Genomic DNA, 18,328 nt, shown 5'->3' on the forward strand with positions numbered 1-18,328 from the left:
GATGGAAATGGCTCAAACGGATGTCAAATGTTCCAACAGAATCCATTTTTTTTCTTTGCAGAATCTTTTTATTTATTTTTTCTGTTTTCCTCTGATCAGAAGAACAGAAAAATATGAACTCTCCCTTATACTGAATCTTTTCCCACAAAACCATACATCAGTCTGCTGGATTCCTCCCGCTTTATTACATTCTGGTAGACCGCAGAGCATTTTTACGGTGGCAGGTTTCCTTTAATCACTTTACAATATTTGTACTTTTTGTATCTCGTATGGTGACCCCTCTCGTCCACTGTACTCAGTTTTTGCCTTATTTCATGGCCACTGTTATTGCTCTACCAAACTTTACAGATTACATTACACATTCAAGTACAGAGCCATTTCCTTGGCATCTGACAAACCCAGATTTGTCCATTGAACTGCCAGATGGCGAAGCAAGATTCATCACTCTGGAGAATGTGTGTACGTCATCAGACTGGCACGCAGCTCCACACCGCTCCAGCTGATGCCTGGCATTGTATTTGGTGGTGTTAGTTTTATGCAGCTTCTTGGCCATGGAGACCCAAACCATAGAACTCCCAGCAAACCATTCTTGTGCCAAAGCTGCTTCCAGTGACCGTTTGGAGCTCTATTGTGGGTGCTGCATATTTTATTAATGCAGTGAGCCCTGCTTCAAGCCGAGCAGTAGTTGCTCCTAGAAATGTACACTAGGACCTGACTACAGCAGCTGTAGCAAGTAAAATGGCGCAAAATGACTTTATAAATAGGTAGCAGCCCAATGACAGGACAGTGTTTTCATTGAGCTCTTTAAAGAGGACCTTTTTCATGTATTTTCTTTTTTTGTTTGTTGTTTAAGTACCTTTATTTGCAGGTTGCGCTCTGCTGATGCTGCCATCATTGCTCTTTTTTTCAAAGACCCCTCGCTGTGCCCCCCAGAAGTTTTCATGCCCAGTATGTACTGAGCATCGGTACAGGGAGGAGGGGACGCCGGGGTTTCTCGGGGGGCATCTCCCTGGTTATGGCGTGGTCTAATTGCAGCAGAGCGCGTCACAGCCAGGGAGAAAAAACAGCTCACCTTGTCCCTAAGCTGTGACGCTCTCCGCTGTGATTGGACCGCGGCGTCTCCTCCTCCTTGTACCGATGCTCATATTAAAACTGCAGGGGGGCGAGCAAGGGGTATTTGAAAAAAAAAAACTATAATTGCAGCCTCAGCCAAAAAAATAAAAATACATGAAAGGTTCTCTTTAAAGGGCTTTTCCACATTTCCACAAACAGAGAGGCGGTTGAGCATGTGCCCTGCCACACTTTTTAATGTCTGTGGAGCTGAGAGAAACATTCAGAATGAGCCAGCTGCGGCTCAGGACCTCTGTACCAAGCGGTTCTAAAAATCTCCATTGTGGGAAAATCCCTTTAAATACTTTACTCGATGATAAAGCTTATCTTATACCTTTAAGAGCCTATACATCACCTTATATAAAATGCACTTTTTATTGTAGAAGTATTTTTCTAAGTATAACGCTTACTCTTTTCTTTTCAGGGTATTGTTGTGACCCCAATGCTGCTGCTTTTATTTGTAAGTATACTTTTTATATTATAAGGAGATTGTTTACATTGTTAAAGGGCATCTGTCAGATCTGTACCTATGACACTGGCTGACCTGTTACATGTGCGCTTGGCAGCTGAAGGCATCTGTGTTGGTCTCATGTCCATATGTGTCCACATTGCTGAGCAAAAAGATGTTTTCATACATGCAAAGGAGCCTCTAGGAGCAACGGGGAGCCTTGCCATTACATCTAGAGGCTCTGCTCTCTCTGCAAAGCCCCCTACACTTTGACAGGGCCAGGTAGGGTAAACGTCATCACACGTGGCCCTGTCAATCAAAGTGCAGAGGGTGCTGCAGTTGCAGGGAGAGCTGAGCCTCTAGGTGTAATGACAACACCCCCGTTGCTCCAAGAGGCTCTTTTGCATATATTAAAACATCGTTGTTCTCAGCAGTGCGGGCACATATGGACATGGGCACAACACAGCTGCCAAGTGCACATGTAACAGGTCAGCCAGTGTCATAGGTACAGATCTATTGCAATGCATTCCATTAGGCACCAACCTCTAAATTCTCCAGTACAACCATGATATTGACCCTACAAAAGCAAGTATTCCCTGTTCTCTCACCACCCAATCTTTCAGTCTGTGCATCAAGTAAAAAAATATCCACACTCACAAAACTGATATGCTTATGAATCTGATTTTAAAAAATCTACACTCAGACACACCTTTTGCCAGTTGTTCTTAAGTTTTCACTACAATTTGGCTATTTTTCGGTGGCAGGAGTTCTTGGGTTGCTTTGATTTATGTCTGTTTTCTCCTATAGTTGGGATCGTCCTCATCAGTGCCCTTTACCTCCATATTCTCTCAATTGTTCATGACTGTTGTGGTCCCTCTGATCATTGGCCAGGTATGTTCCTCGTTTTTATTCAGACAGCATCAAGAATTACTGTAATGCTCAAGTACAAATTACAATGCGCTATTGCTAACACTTGTGTTCATTTTACTTAAAATGTACCTTCAGTGATTCACTTAACAACCCTTAAAAAATGCAGCTTTTTTTTTAAAATTATTATAAAGTTAGGCTACTTTCACACGAGCGGTTTTGCTGGATCCGGCAGGGCTCAGCAAAAACGCTTCCATTACTGATAATACAACCATCTGCATCCGTTATAAACGGATCAGGTTGTATTATCTTTAATATTGCCAAGACGGATCCGTCCACATTGACTTGCATTGTGGGTCATGACGTCTCGCTCCGCATCCCATGACAGAAAACGGCAGCATTCTCCTCTGTTCAGTCCAGTTTTGTCCCCCATTGACAATGAATGAGGAACAAAACGGAAGCGTTTTTCTCCGGTATTGAGACCCTATGAAGGATCTCAATACCGGGAAAATAGAAACGCTAGTGTGAAAGTAGCCTTAAAAGAGTTGAATTTAAATCTTAATGGGGTTACTAATTATTGGAAAATAAGTCCTATTAAGGCGTAATGCACACGGCCGTGTCTGTATTTGATCCGCAAAATACAGATACTTTCCGTGTGCATTCCGTATTTTTTTTTCACTCTCATCAGTAGAAATGACTATTTTTACATCTGAAATCTGACAAGAATAGGAAATATTCTAAAATTTGTGGAATAGCCACAAGGATCTGCATGGCCCCAATAGAAATGAATGAGTCCGTGTGCTGTCCGCAAAGAAAATGCGGATTGCACACAGGGGAAAAATGAATAGAATACGGTTTCTTAATAGTAAAAAATGAAAGAGTGGCAACATAGGGTAATACTTTTTGTAATAGTCTGTGACTCAAAAGGCACCATATTGTTGTGAAAAGTCACAACAGCTATGATCTGAGGAGTCACAAAAAGTACGGATACTTCAATCCGGGATAGCTGCTAGTGTCTCTGGTGCTTCCACCAGGGAAAATTCCACTTGTATTCCTGGTGCTCAATGATGTGGTGGAAAAGGACAAGGAAAAAAAACCTGAACCAGCGCTGTTCCTTACCGGTATACTTAAGCCTTTATTGATAATTCAGTCCAAAGGTAATGTGTTTCTGGAGATACCCCATCTTCATATAGACAGGACAAATGTCGGCGATGGATGTAAAACAGTATAAATGCACACAATCCAATATAGTAATACTCGCAAAAATACATCAACCCTCAAGAATGCCTTGACTGGGTATTACATCACACTAATAGGAATAGACACACATTGGTAAGCTTGTTTAGATCACAGTTCTAAAGTATAACAATCAGGAAATTACAAGACAAGGAACCCTAGGCCTTGATCTCGAGGGGACTGGCGACAGGGAGAGGCGGTGGTGAAACAGTGCTCCGAGGGGCTAGGCCAGCCCTTTGCTCTGAGCAGCTCACATACATATACCTAATAATAAGCATTTCTCTGCATCAGTGATATCTATTGCAGAGAAATGTTTAACTCTACTAGGCAGTATGCAGCCTGGTTAATTAGGTGATCATGGTGACAGATGCTCTTTAAACAAAGACAAAAATTGAATATGCACGTGATATCACATAAACAAAAAAATTAGAATGAGATAAACAATAGCTTTTCTTACAAGAACCAGGGAAAATGATATAATGGGTGAGATGCTACAGTTATATAGTGGTCTTACAGCTGTACTATATACGGCACATCTCTTGTGGAATACATAAGTGTGCTGCATACAGTTCTCAGGAAGGCAGTGCAGCTTTGGTCAATAGGCAAACAAGAGGAGACTCTCAGATAAAATTGTGGGTGACAGATCAGATTCTGAACACATCCAAGTTATTCTCTGGAGGTGTCTAATGAACGGCCTCTTGCTCAAAGCTCTGCAGATGTCACCAGCAATGTTAGTCCAACATCATGTATATTTAATTAGTTTTCAGATCATCAATATTAAATAGTAGTCCGGGCGACATATTTGTGAGTATATTCAGAACAACCGAGTTGAATCACATCTCACCATTAATATGTATGTTGTATTAGTGGTTTTTGTGATTATAAGAAATAATTTTCACCAGATCATATGCGTAAAGACACTAGTTGTTGTTTTCATGCTTTTTTGCAGTAGCTGAATGTGAGATGGACTAACGGATAGACCCTTTTAAGCACTTTTTTTTTTTTTTTATTGAATTTTTAAAAAAAGAACTAATAAACACAATGCAAAGCAGATTACTTTTCCTAACTCCTTAATGACCAGTGTTATAGTCTTTAGTATCATTTTGGCCAAATGGTGGGTTAATGCTAGGAACATTTTTTTGATTTGAGACTAAACAATTTTTGTGTGTAATATACAGTTGCAAGAAAAAGTATGTGAACCCTTTGGAATGATATGGATTTCTGCACAAATTGGTCATAAAATGTGATCTGATCTTCATCTAAGTTACAACATTAGACAATCACAGTCTGCTTAAACTAATAACACACAAATAATTAAATGTTACCATGTTTTTATTGAACACACCATGTAAACATTCACAGTGCGGGTGGAAAAAGTATGTGAACCCTTGGATTTAATAACTGGTTGAGCCTACTTTGGCAGCAATAACTTCAACCAAACGTTTCCTGTAGTTGCAGATCAGACGTGCACAACGGTCAGGAGTAATTCTTGACCATTCCTCTTTACAGAACTGTTTCAGTTCAGCAATATTCTTGGGATGTCTGGTGTGAATCGCTTTCTTGAGGTCATGCCACAGTATCTCAATCGGGTTGAGGTCAGGACTCTGACTGGGCCACTCCAGAAGGAGTATTTTCTTCTGTTTAAGCCATTCTGTTGTTGATTTACTTCTATGCTTTGGGTCGTTGTCCTGTTGCAACACCCATCTTCTGTTGAGCTTCAGCTGGTGGACAGATGGCCTTGAGTTCTCCTGCAAATTGTCTTGATAAACTTGGGAATTCATTTTTACTTCGATGATGGCAATCTGTCCAGGCCCTGACGCAGCAAAGCAGCCCCAAACCATGATGCCCCCACCACCATACTTCACAGTTGGGATGAGGTTTCGATGTTGGTGTGCTGTGCCTCTTTTTCTCCACACAATGTTGTGTGTTTCTTCCAAACAACTCAACTTTGGTTTCATCTGTCCACAGAACATTTTGCCAGTATTGCTGTGAAACATCCAGGTGCTCTTGTGCAAACTGTAAACGTGCAGCAATGTTTATTTTTGACAGCAGTGGCTTCCTCTGTGGCATCCTCCCATGAAATCCATTCTTGTTTAGTGTTTTACGTATCATAGATTCGCTAACAGGGATGTTAGAATATGCCAGAGACTTTTGTAAGTCTTTAGCTGACACTCTACGATTCTTCTTCACCTCATTCGAGCTGTGCTCTTGCAGTTATCTTTACAGGACGGCCACTCCTAGGAAGAGTAGCAGCAGTGCTGAACTTTCTCCATTTATAGACAATTTGTCTTACCATGGACTGATGAACAGCAAGGCTTTTGGAGATACTTTTATAACCCTTTCCAACTTTATGCAAGTCAACAATTCTTAATCGTAGGTCTTCTGAGAGCTCTTTTGTGCGAGGCATCATTCACATCAGGCAATGCTTCTTGTGAAAAGCAAACCCAGAACTGGTGTGTGTTTTTTAAAGGGCAGCTGTAACCAACACCTCCAATCTCATCTCATTGATTGGACTCCAGTTGGCTGACACCTCACTCCAATTAGCTCTTGGAGATGTCGTTGGTCTAGGGGTTCACATACTTTTTCCACCTGCACTGTGAATGTTTACATGGTGTGTGCAATAAAAACATGGTAACATTTAATTCTTTGTGTGTTAATAGTTTAAGCAGACTGTGATTGTCTATTGTTGTGACTTAGATGAAGATCAGATCACATTTTATGACCAATTTGTGCAGAAATCCATATCATTCCAAAGGGTTCACATACTTTTTCTTGCAATTGTATATTACACACAAAAATTGTTTAGTCTCAAATAAAAAAAATGTTCCTAGCATTAACCCACAATTTGGCCAAAATGATACTAAAGACCATAACACTGGTAATTAAGGCGTTAGGAAAAGTAATCTGCTTTGCATTGTGTTTATTGGTTCTTTTAAAAAAATAAAAAAAAAAATAAAGTCTTAAAAGGGTCTATCCGTTAGTCCATCTCACATTCAGCTAAGGTGAAAAAGCCGTAAGTGTACAAAAATGACATTCTCTTCCAATGGTGATGATGGAATTTTAGGTTCCTTAAAGTGTTTTTCCAGTACTTTCAATTTGATGGTCTAAGTTTAGGATTTGTCACCAATACCCGATTCATGGGGGTGCGCTGACACCCCACAACCCCACTGATCAGCTGTTTTGGGCTGGAGCTGGAAGCTAGGCAGTGGACAGAGGTAGAAGCACACAGTGTAGTGGCTATGCTAGGTTACTGCCGTTCAGTTCCAGGGGTATTATCATCTTGCTCTTTCATCCTTTCCTGCAGTCACTCTGCTGTTCACTTCCTGGTTTTCTGCAGATAAGGCTGGGCGGGCTTAGGCAGCTATAGTGAAGGCCAACCACACCTCCTTATGACATCACACTGAGTTCTTATGTGCTAGTTCATGTGAAGACTATGACTCATCAGTCTGGCAGCCTGCAGTGTCTGAGACCCCTCCCCCTGCTGTGGAATCCTCAGAGAGCTGTGATAAGTGAGCTCAGTGTACAGTAACACGTTGCTGTTCTGCAGTTTTACACACAAAATCTCAGTCTGATCTCTTACAAACCCATTTTGTTTATCAAAAACTATAATTCCATATTATAAATTAGCTCAAAAGCTTGTCAGCTAGTAAACGTATAATCTGTGCTTGCCATAAAACACGACCATCCCCCACCCACCAGCACTGATGCAGATTTGTTTCCATTACAGCTGTACTCCAGTTGTGTATAAACCTTACACTATGTATCTGTATAGATGCATATACAGCTCAGCTACATGTGGCTACTCCAGACCCCTAACATCACTTTGGCTGAATGGCTTCCTATACAGCCCTGCTACATCTTTATTCTACTCCCCCACTAGCACTGTGTCTGAAAAGCTTCATATACAGCTCTGCTACATCTGTCTGTTTCTCTTCAACCAGCACTGTGGCTGAACAGCAGCTTATTTAGCTCTGCTACATCTGTTTCTCTTTCACCAGCATTGATTCCGCCACATACACATCACTGCTAAATCCATCTATTTCCTTCACCATTAGTACTGTGGCTGAACAGCACGTATTCAGCTCTGCTACATCTGATTCTAAACCGCCACATACACATCATTGCTAAATCCGTCTATTTCCTTCACCATTAGTACTGTGGCTGAACAGCGCTTATTCAGCTCTGCTACATCTGATTCTATCTTTCACATGCATTGATTCTAAACCGCCACATACACATCTCTACTAAATCTATTTCCTTCACCATTAGTAAGTACTGTGGCTGAATAGCGCTTATTCAGCTCTGCTACATCTGATTCTATCTATCACCCGCATTGATTCTAAACCGCCACATACACATCTCTGCATATCTGCCCCCATAAGTGCCTCCTCCATCTGCCCCCATAAGTGCCTCCCTACCTTCCATATAGTTGCCCCCAGTGTCCATCCAATTCATATAGTTGCCCCCAGTGTCCATCCATTTCATATAGTTGCCCCCAGTGTCCATCCATTTCATATAGTTGCCCCCAGTGTCCATCCATTTCATATAGTTGCCCCCAGTGTCCATCCATTTCATATAGTTGCCCCCAGTGTCCATCCATTTCATATAGTTGCCCCCAGTGTCCATCCATTTCATATAGTTGCCCCCAGTGTCCATCCATTTCATATAGTTGCCCCCAGTGTCCATCCATTTCATATAGTTGCCCCCAGTGTCCATCCATTTCATATAGTTGCCCCCAGTGTCCATCCATTTCATATAGTTGCCCCCAGTGTCCATCCATTTCATACAGTTGCCCCCAGTGTCCATCCATTTCATACAGTTGCCCCCAGTGTCCATCCATTTCATACAGTTGCCCCCAGTGTCCATCCATTTCATACAATTGCCCCCTTAGAATTCAGGATGAACCCTCTTTATTGGCACATATTCAATAATCGTTGGTGGATTAGTGGGGCAGTAGAAATTATGCTTACCTATTAGGAGATAGTATCCCGGTCCTCCAACGTCCGTCCGCTCACTCCGCTGACTCGCCCGAACTGTTCTCGATCTCTGACACGATGGATATTCTGCGCATGCGCGGAAGCCCAGAGATAAGACGTGCGCGTTCACAAGAGGCCGGCCGCAGGATCGCAGAGTATGAAGTGCGCAGGCGCGGCCCATGGATGCGGCTGGCGATAGGTGGCCGTATCCATGGGCAGCGAGTATAAACAATAAAATATGATTTTTCATTTTTATTAAAAACTATAAGATTTAGAAAAAGCATTATATTTAGGAAAAGCCTCAGGGGGGGGGGGGGATGAAAGTTCATTATAAAGATGATAATACCCCTTTAAATAAAAAAAAATATATTAAAAATATTCATGCTTTAAATGTATAGTTATTTTGGTATACATTTTAGAAGTACGCCAAACCAGTTATCGTTTCTGTTCCAATTTCCATATTGTCGCACAAAATGTTCAGTGGTGATGTTATAAAGAACTAAAGTAAAATAAAGCGCCAAGGGGAAGATTTATCATCACCCTTGCGCCAGAAAACTGGCTTTGAAAAGTCACCAGCTGTATGTTTGTGTCTTTTTAAAAGCGACACTTTAAAAGAAAAAGTCGCAAGTGTCTCTTTTTACTCGCACCTCGCCACTTTTCCAAAGGCAGGGTGAGGGAGGGCAATGGGTGTGACCAACAGCCAGGACAAATTTATCTTCATTTACACCACTTTTCTGGTGCAAATGAATCCAGAAATCTATGGCAGCTCTGAGCTGTTGTAGATTTCTGTTTAGGTGCACGGACTGCCAGAGGATGCGCCTAATTTATGACGAGGCATGCGTAGGGGATATCAAAACCAGCGCAGAAAGTTCCGCAGCCTGCCGGATCCGTCAAAACATATGCCAACTGATGGCTTTTGTAAGACTGATCAGGATCCTGGTCCGTCTTACAAATGCATTGATGACACCGGAAAGACTGATCCGGCACTTTTTTCGGCGTTATTTTGAATGCCAGATCAGTCACTAATACATTCCTATGGAAAAAAATGCCTTCAGGCAAGTGTTCAGTTTTTTGGGTCGGAGATAAAACTGTAGCATGCTGCGGTTTTATCTCTGTCCTGATCAGTCAAAAAGACTGAACTGAAGACATCCTGATGCATCCCGAACAGATTGCTCTCCATTCAGAATGCATGGGGATAAAACTGATCAGATCTTTTCCGGTATAGAGCCCCTGTGACGGAACTCTATTCCGGAAAAGAAAAACGGAAGTGTGAAAGTACCCTAAGAAAAACATACTAGAAACCTGCTCATGACCACAAAGGAGACAGATAAATTTAATTTTTCCACATTAGAACATAGGAGCCCATATATACTATATACATTTTTGTATACTGTAATGATGAGTGACAGTCATATCTATTATGATGATCTTGTGGGCACTGCTCATTGTCCCCATGAGATATTGGTGGGAGCTCTGCTGTAACACAACCCCTTAGATGCTATGGTCAGTCGTGAAGCATCTAAGTGGTTGACAGATTGAGGCTGGCTTTTGGCACCCAGCAACAGGATCACGGGCTACCAATGTAGTACCGTGGTAGCCAAGGGCCTTAGAAAGGACCCCACGGCTGCCATCAGTATCTGTCTATTAGGACATGCCAGAGCCTAATAGGTGACCTGTTGGTGTAAGGCTGGGTTCACACGGGCTAGATTTCCGCACAGGTGCAATGCATGAGATGACTGCATTGCACCCGCACTGAATCCGGACCCATTCATTTCTATGGGTCTGTGCACATGAGCGTTGATTTTCACGCATCACTTGTGCGTTGCGTGAAAAACGCAGCATCCTCTACATCGTGCGTTTTGCACGCAACGCAGGCCCCATAGAAGTGAATGGGGCTGCTTGAAAATTGCAAGCAAGTGCGGATGCAGTGTGATTTTCACGCATGGTTGCCAAGATGAAAGTTTATTCACTGTATTATTTTCCCTTATAACATGGTTATAAGGGAAAATAATAGCATTCTTTAATACAGAATGCTTAGTAAAAGGTCAATTGAGGGTTAAAAAAATATAATAATTAACTAATCTCCTCCAATTGATCGCGTAGCAGCCGGTGTCCTGTTTTTTCTTCAGGACCTGTCAAAGGACCTGTGGTGACGTCACTGTGCTCATCACCTGGTATATCACCATGGTCGCCACAGGTCCTGAAGAAAGAACAGGACACCGGCAGCTACGCGATCAATTGGAGGAGGTTGAGTTATTTTATTTTAACCCTCAATTGACCTTTTACTAAGCATTCTGTATTAAAGAATGCTATTATTTTCCCTTATAACCATGTTATATGTTCTGCAGGACATGTTTTACTTTTACTTTTTGTGCTTTCTGCATCCATATATCCTTTCTGCAAAAAGATCAAATTTGTCCACAAAATGCAGACCACGGACCCAGTGAAGTCATTGAGTCCACAAAGAAAATGCGGGCGACACATGGACACGATCCGCAGTTTGCCGGCTGCAAAACGGATGTAGTCATGTACATGAGGCCTAAGGTATAAGCTCCTGGGTTTCTTCTAATACTGAATACTTTGATTTCTGATGATATAGCCTTGATGGATAGATTACACACATGAGCGGCCTGTTGAAAACGTTAGTTAGCTCATTTCCAATGAATTTGAAAACTGAAAGCCAGAACAGATTTGATTGTGTACTGCAGACATGGAGAAAATTCCTTTCTAGGGGACTTCCAGGTGCTATTGGTAGTCACTGCAGTCTGTTACTTCCCTTACACTTTCATGCCATCTCCTTCTCCTGCACATAAGTGCTTGTGACAGACCTTTATTTTATGTTTTATATTAAAGAGCAATTTATGATTAAAAGTTAATGACATAGAATTTTCACAGTGCGCCCGTATATTCTACCAGTTTGAACATTTTTCAAAGAAGCACACCAAAACCCACTGTTTTCCATGAATAAGTAATAAAAAGCATGTCTGCACATTATCATTCATGCATTCTCTAGTTACCCGGCCAGGGGTTAACCCTTCTGTGGGCTTTAGTAGCAAGTTGGCAGTTTGGTGGCAGGAGCCAAGCTTATGTCCGCTGTGGCCAGCAAGCAGCTGTTTTTACATGTTCTCAGGACAAACGTAGTCCCTAACACAGAAGAAGAGAAAAATAACGCTGCTGAGATCTCTCCCTTACACATATGGATACTGCAAAGGCTTTGAAAAAGTCACAAATATCCTAAAAAGTCCTGGAAGGAATATCCGTTTAAGGCCTCATGCACACGACCGTTGTTTTGGTCCGCATCCGAGCCGCAGTTTTTGCGGCTCGGATGCGGACCCATTCACTTCAATGGGGCCGCAAAAGATGCGGACAGCACTCCGTTTGCTGTCCGCATCCGTTGCTTCGTTCTGTGGTCCGCAAAAAAAATATAACCCGTCCTATTTTTGGAAGAATAGGCAGTTATATCAATGGCTGTCCGTGCCGTTCCGCAAATTGCGGAACGCACACAGACGTCATCCGTGTTTTGCGGATCCACAATTTGCAGACCGCAAAACACACAAAGGTCGTGTGCATGTAGCTTAAAGTCTCACTTCAATGGGGCTGCAAAAGATGCGGACAGCACTCCATTCCGTGGCACAGCAAAAAAGAAATATAGAACATGTCCTATCCTTGTCCACAAATAGGCATTTCAGTTATGGGCTTTCGTTCTGCAAATTGCAGAACGCACACATGTGGCATCCGTGTTTTGCGGATCCGGAATTTGCGGACCACAGCATAGTCGTGTGCATGTAGCCTTAGGCATAAACCAGTGGTCTTCACTGTGTGGCTCTCCAGCCATTGCAAGTTTAGAACTCCGAGCCAGGTAGTTGTAATTCTGAAACAGCCAGAGGGCCACAGGTTTTAGACCATTGGTGTAACCCTTATTTTTTTATACCTGTGATTGAATTTCTGTTTCTGCCGTTTGCTAATATAATCAGTATAGACTTTACACAGGCATCTTGTGTGCACAAAATATATAGGGCATCTACAGTGTGACTCATGTATGTAAACACATAACGCATCATTAACATATCTGTGTAATAAGATACCAAACTGGCAAAAGGTGATTTTATGCGTTATTCTATTCACACTTACGTATTTTCGCATGGCCTCATAGTGGCAGACTTGCCACGGATTTCACCCTGTGCATTTCAACGGGTAAAATCCACTGTGGGTTTAAAATCTGCACCGAAGGTGTGGCGTGTTGCACAGCACACAGACTAAATTTCCTACAAACCGGATTCCCAAAAAGTTGGGACACTATACAAATCGTGAATAAGAACTGAATGCAATGATGCTGGAGGTGCCAACTTCTAATATTTTATTCAGAATAGAACATAAATCACGGAACAAAAGTTTAAACTGAGAAAATGTACCATTTTAAGGGAAAAATATGTTGAATCAGAATTTCATGGTGTCAACAAATCCCCAAAAAGTTGGGACAAGGCCATTTTCACCACTGTGTGGCATCCCCCCTTTCTTCTTACAACACTCTACAGACGTCTGGGGACCGAGGAGACCAGCTTCTCAAGTTTAGAAATAGGAATGCTCTCCCATTCTTGTCTAATACAGGCCTCTAACTGTTCAATCGTCTTGGGCCTTCTTTGTTGCACCTTCCTCTTTATGATGTGCCAAATGTTCTCTATAGGTGAAAGATCTGGACTGCAGACTGGCCATTTCAGTACCCGGATCCTTCTCCTACGCAGCCATGATGTTGTGATTGATGCAGAATGTGGTCTGGCATTATCTTGTTGAAAAATGCAGGGTCTTCCCTGAAAGAGATGATGTCTGGATGGGAGCATATGTCGTTCTAGAACCTGAATATATTTTTCTGCATTGATGGTGCCTTTCCAGACATGCAAGCTGCCCATGCCACACGCACTCATGCAACCCCATACCATCAGAGATGCAGGCTTCTGAACTGAGCGTTGATAACAACTTGGGTTGTCATTGTCCTCTTTGGTCCGGATGACATGGCGTCCCAGATTTCCAAAAATAACTTTGAATCGTGACTCGTCTGACCACAGAACAGTCTTCCATTTTGCCACACTCCATTTTAAATGATTCCTGGCCCAGTGAAAACGCCTGAGCTTATGGATCTTGCTTAGAAATGGCTTCTTCTTTGCACAGTAGAGTTTCAGCTGGCAACGGCGGATGGCACGGTGGATTGTGTTCACTGACAATGGTTTCTGGAAGTATTCCTGAGCCCATTCTGTGATTTCCTTTACAGTAGCATTCCTGTTTGTGGTGCAGTGTCGTTTAAGGGCCCGGAGATCACGGGCATCCAGTATGGTTTTACGGCCTTGACCCTTACGCACAGATTGTTCCAGATTCTCTGAAGCTTCGGATGATGTTATGCACAGTTGATGATGAAAGATGCAAAGTCTTTGCAATTTTTCACTGGGTAACACCTTTCTGATATTGCTCCACTATCTTTCTGCGCAACATTGTGGGAATTGGTGATCCTCTACCCATCTTGGCTTCTGAGAGACTCTGCCACTCTGAGAAGCTCTTTTTATACCCAATCATGTTGCCAATTGACCTAATTAGTGTTAATTGGTCTTCCAGCTCTTCGTTATGCCCAAATTTACTTTTTCCAGCCTCTTATTACTACTTGTCCCAACTTTTGGGGGATTTGTTGACACCGTGAAAATTTGAATCCACGTATTTTTCCTTTAAAATGTTACATTTACTCGGATTAAACGTTTGATCTGTCATCTATGTTCTATTACAAATAAAATATTGACATTTGCCATCTCCACATCATTGCATTCAGTTTTTATTCACAATTTGTTTAGTGTCCCAACTTTTTTGGAATCCGGTTTGTAAAATCTCATCCATTTTGCTGGTACATATCTAAGGTGGCAAATCAGTAGCGTATCCGTCCATTGTGGACTAAATCAGTATTTTGGATCCATTGTGAAAATTAGGAGTGGATGCAAAAAAGAAGCACTGTATAAAGGTGTGTTTGCACATTTTGGATTTACATATCGCTAAGCCAGCACTTATTTTACTACAAGATCCGCGACAGAAATCCACTGCTATTACTGGTATTTCTGTCACAGAGTAATGGGGGTAATCCACTGGATTGGGAAATAAGTAGAATGCACAGTTTCTCTTTCCCTGCATGGAGATTTTCTGCAGCACAGGGTTTCTCAACTCCAGTCCTCAGGACCCACCTACTGGTCAGGATTAGAGAATATCCCACAGAATGAATACCTGTGGTAAGTCCTGATGCATGGACACTAATTATATCACCCTCTCAATACTAAGGAAATCCTGAAAACATAACTGGTAGGTGGGTCCCGAGGACCGGAGTTGAGAAACCCTGCCGTAGCATGTGAACAGGGCTGCAAAACTAAACTCACATGCGTGAGATAACATAGTATTTAAGGCCGAAAAAAGACATTTTGTCCATCCAGTGCAGCCTGTTATCCTGCAAGTTGATTCGGAGGAAGTAAAAAAAATAAAAAAAACTATGAGGTAGAAGCCAATTTTCCCCACTTAAGGGGAAAAAATTCCTTTCGGACTCCAATCAGGCAATCAGAATAACTCCCTGGATCAACGACCCATCTCTAGTAGCTATAGCCTGTAATATTATTACACTCCAGAAATACATCCAGGCTTCTCTTGATCTCTTTTAGTGAACTCACTTTCACCATCTCCTCAGGCAGAGAGTTCCATAGTCTCACTGCTCTTACCGTAAAGAATCCTCTTCTATATTTGTGTACAAACCTTCTTTCCTCCAGACGCAGAGGATGTCCCCTCATCACAGTCACAGTCCTGGGGATAAATAGATGATGGGCTAGATCTCTATACTGACCCCTGATATAATTATACATAGTAATTAAATCTCCCCTCAGTCGTCTTTTTTCTAAAGTGAATAACCCTAATTTTGATAATCTTTCAAGGTACTGTAGTTCCCTCATTCCAGTTATTACTTTAGTTGCCCTCCTTTGAACCGTCTCCAGCTCTTCTATGTCTGCCTTGTTCACAGGAGCCCAGAATTGTACACAGTACTCCGTGTGGTTTGACTAATGATTTGTAAAGTGGTAGGACTATGTTCTCATCACGGGCATCTATTCCCCTTTTGATGCAACCCATTATCTTATTGGCCTTGGCAGCAGCTGCCTGACACTGTTTTTTACAGCCTAGTTTGCTGTTCACTAAAATTCCTAGGTCCTTTTCCATGTCAGTGTTACCTAGTGTTTTACCATTTAGTATGTACCGGTGACTTGCATTATTCCTTCCCATGTGCATAACCTTACATTTGTTAGTGTTAAACCTCATCTGCAACTTATCTACCCAAGCCTCCAATCTATCCAGATCGCTCTGTAGTAGTATACTGTCCTCTTCTGTGTCAATTACTTTACACAGTTTAGTGTAATCTCCAAAAATGTATATTTTACTGCACAAGCCTTCTATGAGATCATTAATAAATATATTGAAGAGGAAAGGGCCCAGTACTGACCCCTGAGGTGCTCCACTAGTGACAGTGGCCCAATCTGAGTGTGTACCATTAATAACCACCCTCTGTTTTCTATCACTGAGCCAGTTACTTACCAACATACAGACATTTTCTCCCAGTCCAAGCATTCTCAATTTATATACTAACCTTTTATGCGGTACAGTGTCAAATGCTTTGGAGAAGTCCAGATATACGACATCCTTTTGATTCGCAGCTGTCAAGTCTAGAACTTACCTCCTCATAGAAACTGGTTAAATTAGTTTTACATGACCCATCCCTCGTGAAGCCATGCTAATATGGCATTATTTGCTTATTTTCATTGAGGCGCTCCAACAGAGCATCTCTTAGAAAACGTTCAAATAGTTTACCCACGACGGATGTTAAACTTACCAGCATATAGTTTCCGGGCTCTGTTTTTGGACCCTTTTTGAATATTGGCACCACATTTGCTATGCGCCAATCCTGTGGAACACTCCCTGTCTGTGTAGAGTCCTTAAATAGCCAGACCCTTATTTCTGATATGACATTACTTAATTCTCTTAGGATACGGGGGTGTATGCCATCTGGTCCTGGCTGATTTGTCTATTTTAATCTTTTTAACCACTTCAGCCCCGCTAGGTGAAACCCCCTTCATGACCAGAGCACTTTTTACACTTCGGCACTACACTACTTTCACCGTTTATCGCTCGGTCATGCAACTTGCCACCCAAATTAATTTTACCTCCTTTTCTTCTCACTAATGGAGCTTTCATTTGGTGGTATTTCATTGCTGCTGGCATTTTTACTTTTTTTGTTATTAATCAAAATGTAACGATTTTTTTGCAAAAAAAAAGACATTTTTCACTTTCAGCTGTAAAATTTTGCAAAAAAACGACATCCATATATAAATTTTTCACCAACTTTATTGTTCTACATGTCTTTGATAAAAAAAAATGTTTGGGCAAAAAAAAAATGGTTTGGGTAAAAGTTATAGCATTTACAAACTATGGTACAAAAATGTGAATTTCCGCTTTTTGAAACAGCTCTGACTTTCTGAGCACCTGTCATGTTTCCTGAGGTTCTACAATGCCCAAACAGTATAACTACCCCACAAATGACCCTATTTCGGAAAGTAGACACCCTAAGGTATTCGCTGATGGGCATAGTGAGTTCATAGAACTTTTTATTTTTTGTCACAAGTTAGCGGAAAATGATGATGATTTTATTTTTATTTTTTTTCTTACAAAGTCTCATATTCCACTAACTTGCGACAAAAAATAAAAAATTTTAGGAACTCACCATGCCCCTCACAGAATACCTTGGGGTGTCTTCTTTCCAAAATGGGGTCACTTGTGGGGTAGTTATACTGCCCTGGCAATTTAGGGGCCCAAATGTGTGAGAAGTACCTTGCAATCAAAATGTGTAAAAAAATGACCGGTGAAATCCAAAAGGTGCACTTTGGAATATGCGCCCCTTTGCCCACCTTGGCAGCAAAAAAGTGTGACACATCTGGTATCGCCGTACTCAGGAGAAGTTGGGGAATGTGTTTTGGGGTGTCATTTTACATATACCCATGCTGGGTGAGAAAAATATCTTGGTCAAATGCCAACTTTGTATAAAAAAATGGGAAAAGTTGTCTTTTGCCAAGACATTTCTCTCATCCAGCATGGGTATATGTAAAATGACCCCCCAAAACACATTCCCCAACTTCTCCTGAGTACGGCGATACCAGATGTGTCACACTTTTTTGCAGCCAAGGTGGGCAAAGGGGCACATATTCCAAAGTGCACCTTTCAGATTTTGCAGGCCATTTTTTACACATTTTGATTGCAAGGTACTTCTCACACATTTGGGCCCCTAAATTGCCAGGGCAGTATAACTACGCCACAAGTGACCCCATTTTGGAAAGAAGACACCCCAAGGTATTCCGTGAGGGGCATGGCGAGTTCCTAGAATTTTTTATTTTTTGTCACAAGTTAGCCTAAAATGATGATTTTTTTTTTTTTCTCTTTTTTCCTTACAAAGTCTCATATTCCACTAACTTGCGACAAAAAATAAAAAATTCTAGGAACTCGCCATGCCCCTCACGGAATACCTTGGGTGTCTTCTTTCCAAAATGGGGTCACTTGTGGCGTAGTTATACTGCCCTGGCAATTTAGGGGCCCATATGTGTCAGAAGTACTTTGCAATCAAAATCTGTAAAAAATG

General features: G+C 41.7%; 1 protein-coding gene across 1 annotated transcript in view; it reads left to right on the top strand.

The window, feature by feature from the left end:
• The window catches only part of SLC10A7 (solute carrier family 10 member 7), a 221,261-nt gene that overhangs the window by 143,272 nt on the left and 59,661 nt on the right, over nucleotides 1–18,328 (top strand). The window contains exons 6-7 of the mRNA XM_044300560.1: nucleotides 1,535–1,570; nucleotides 2,366–2,449. Of these exons, the coding sequence (XP_044156495.1) occupies nucleotides 1,535–1,570; nucleotides 2,366–2,449 (120 nt within the window). The remainder of the gene's footprint in view (nucleotides 1–1,534; nucleotides 1,571–2,365; nucleotides 2,450–18,328) is intronic.

The sequence above is a fragment of the Bufo gargarizans genome, chromosome 1 (assembly GCF_014858855.1).
Source record: "Bufo gargarizans isolate SCDJY-AF-19 chromosome 1, ASM1485885v1, whole genome shotgun sequence".
In the NCBI taxonomy this organism is placed as follows: domain Eukaryota; kingdom Metazoa; phylum Chordata; class Amphibia; order Anura; family Bufonidae; genus Bufo; species Bufo gargarizans.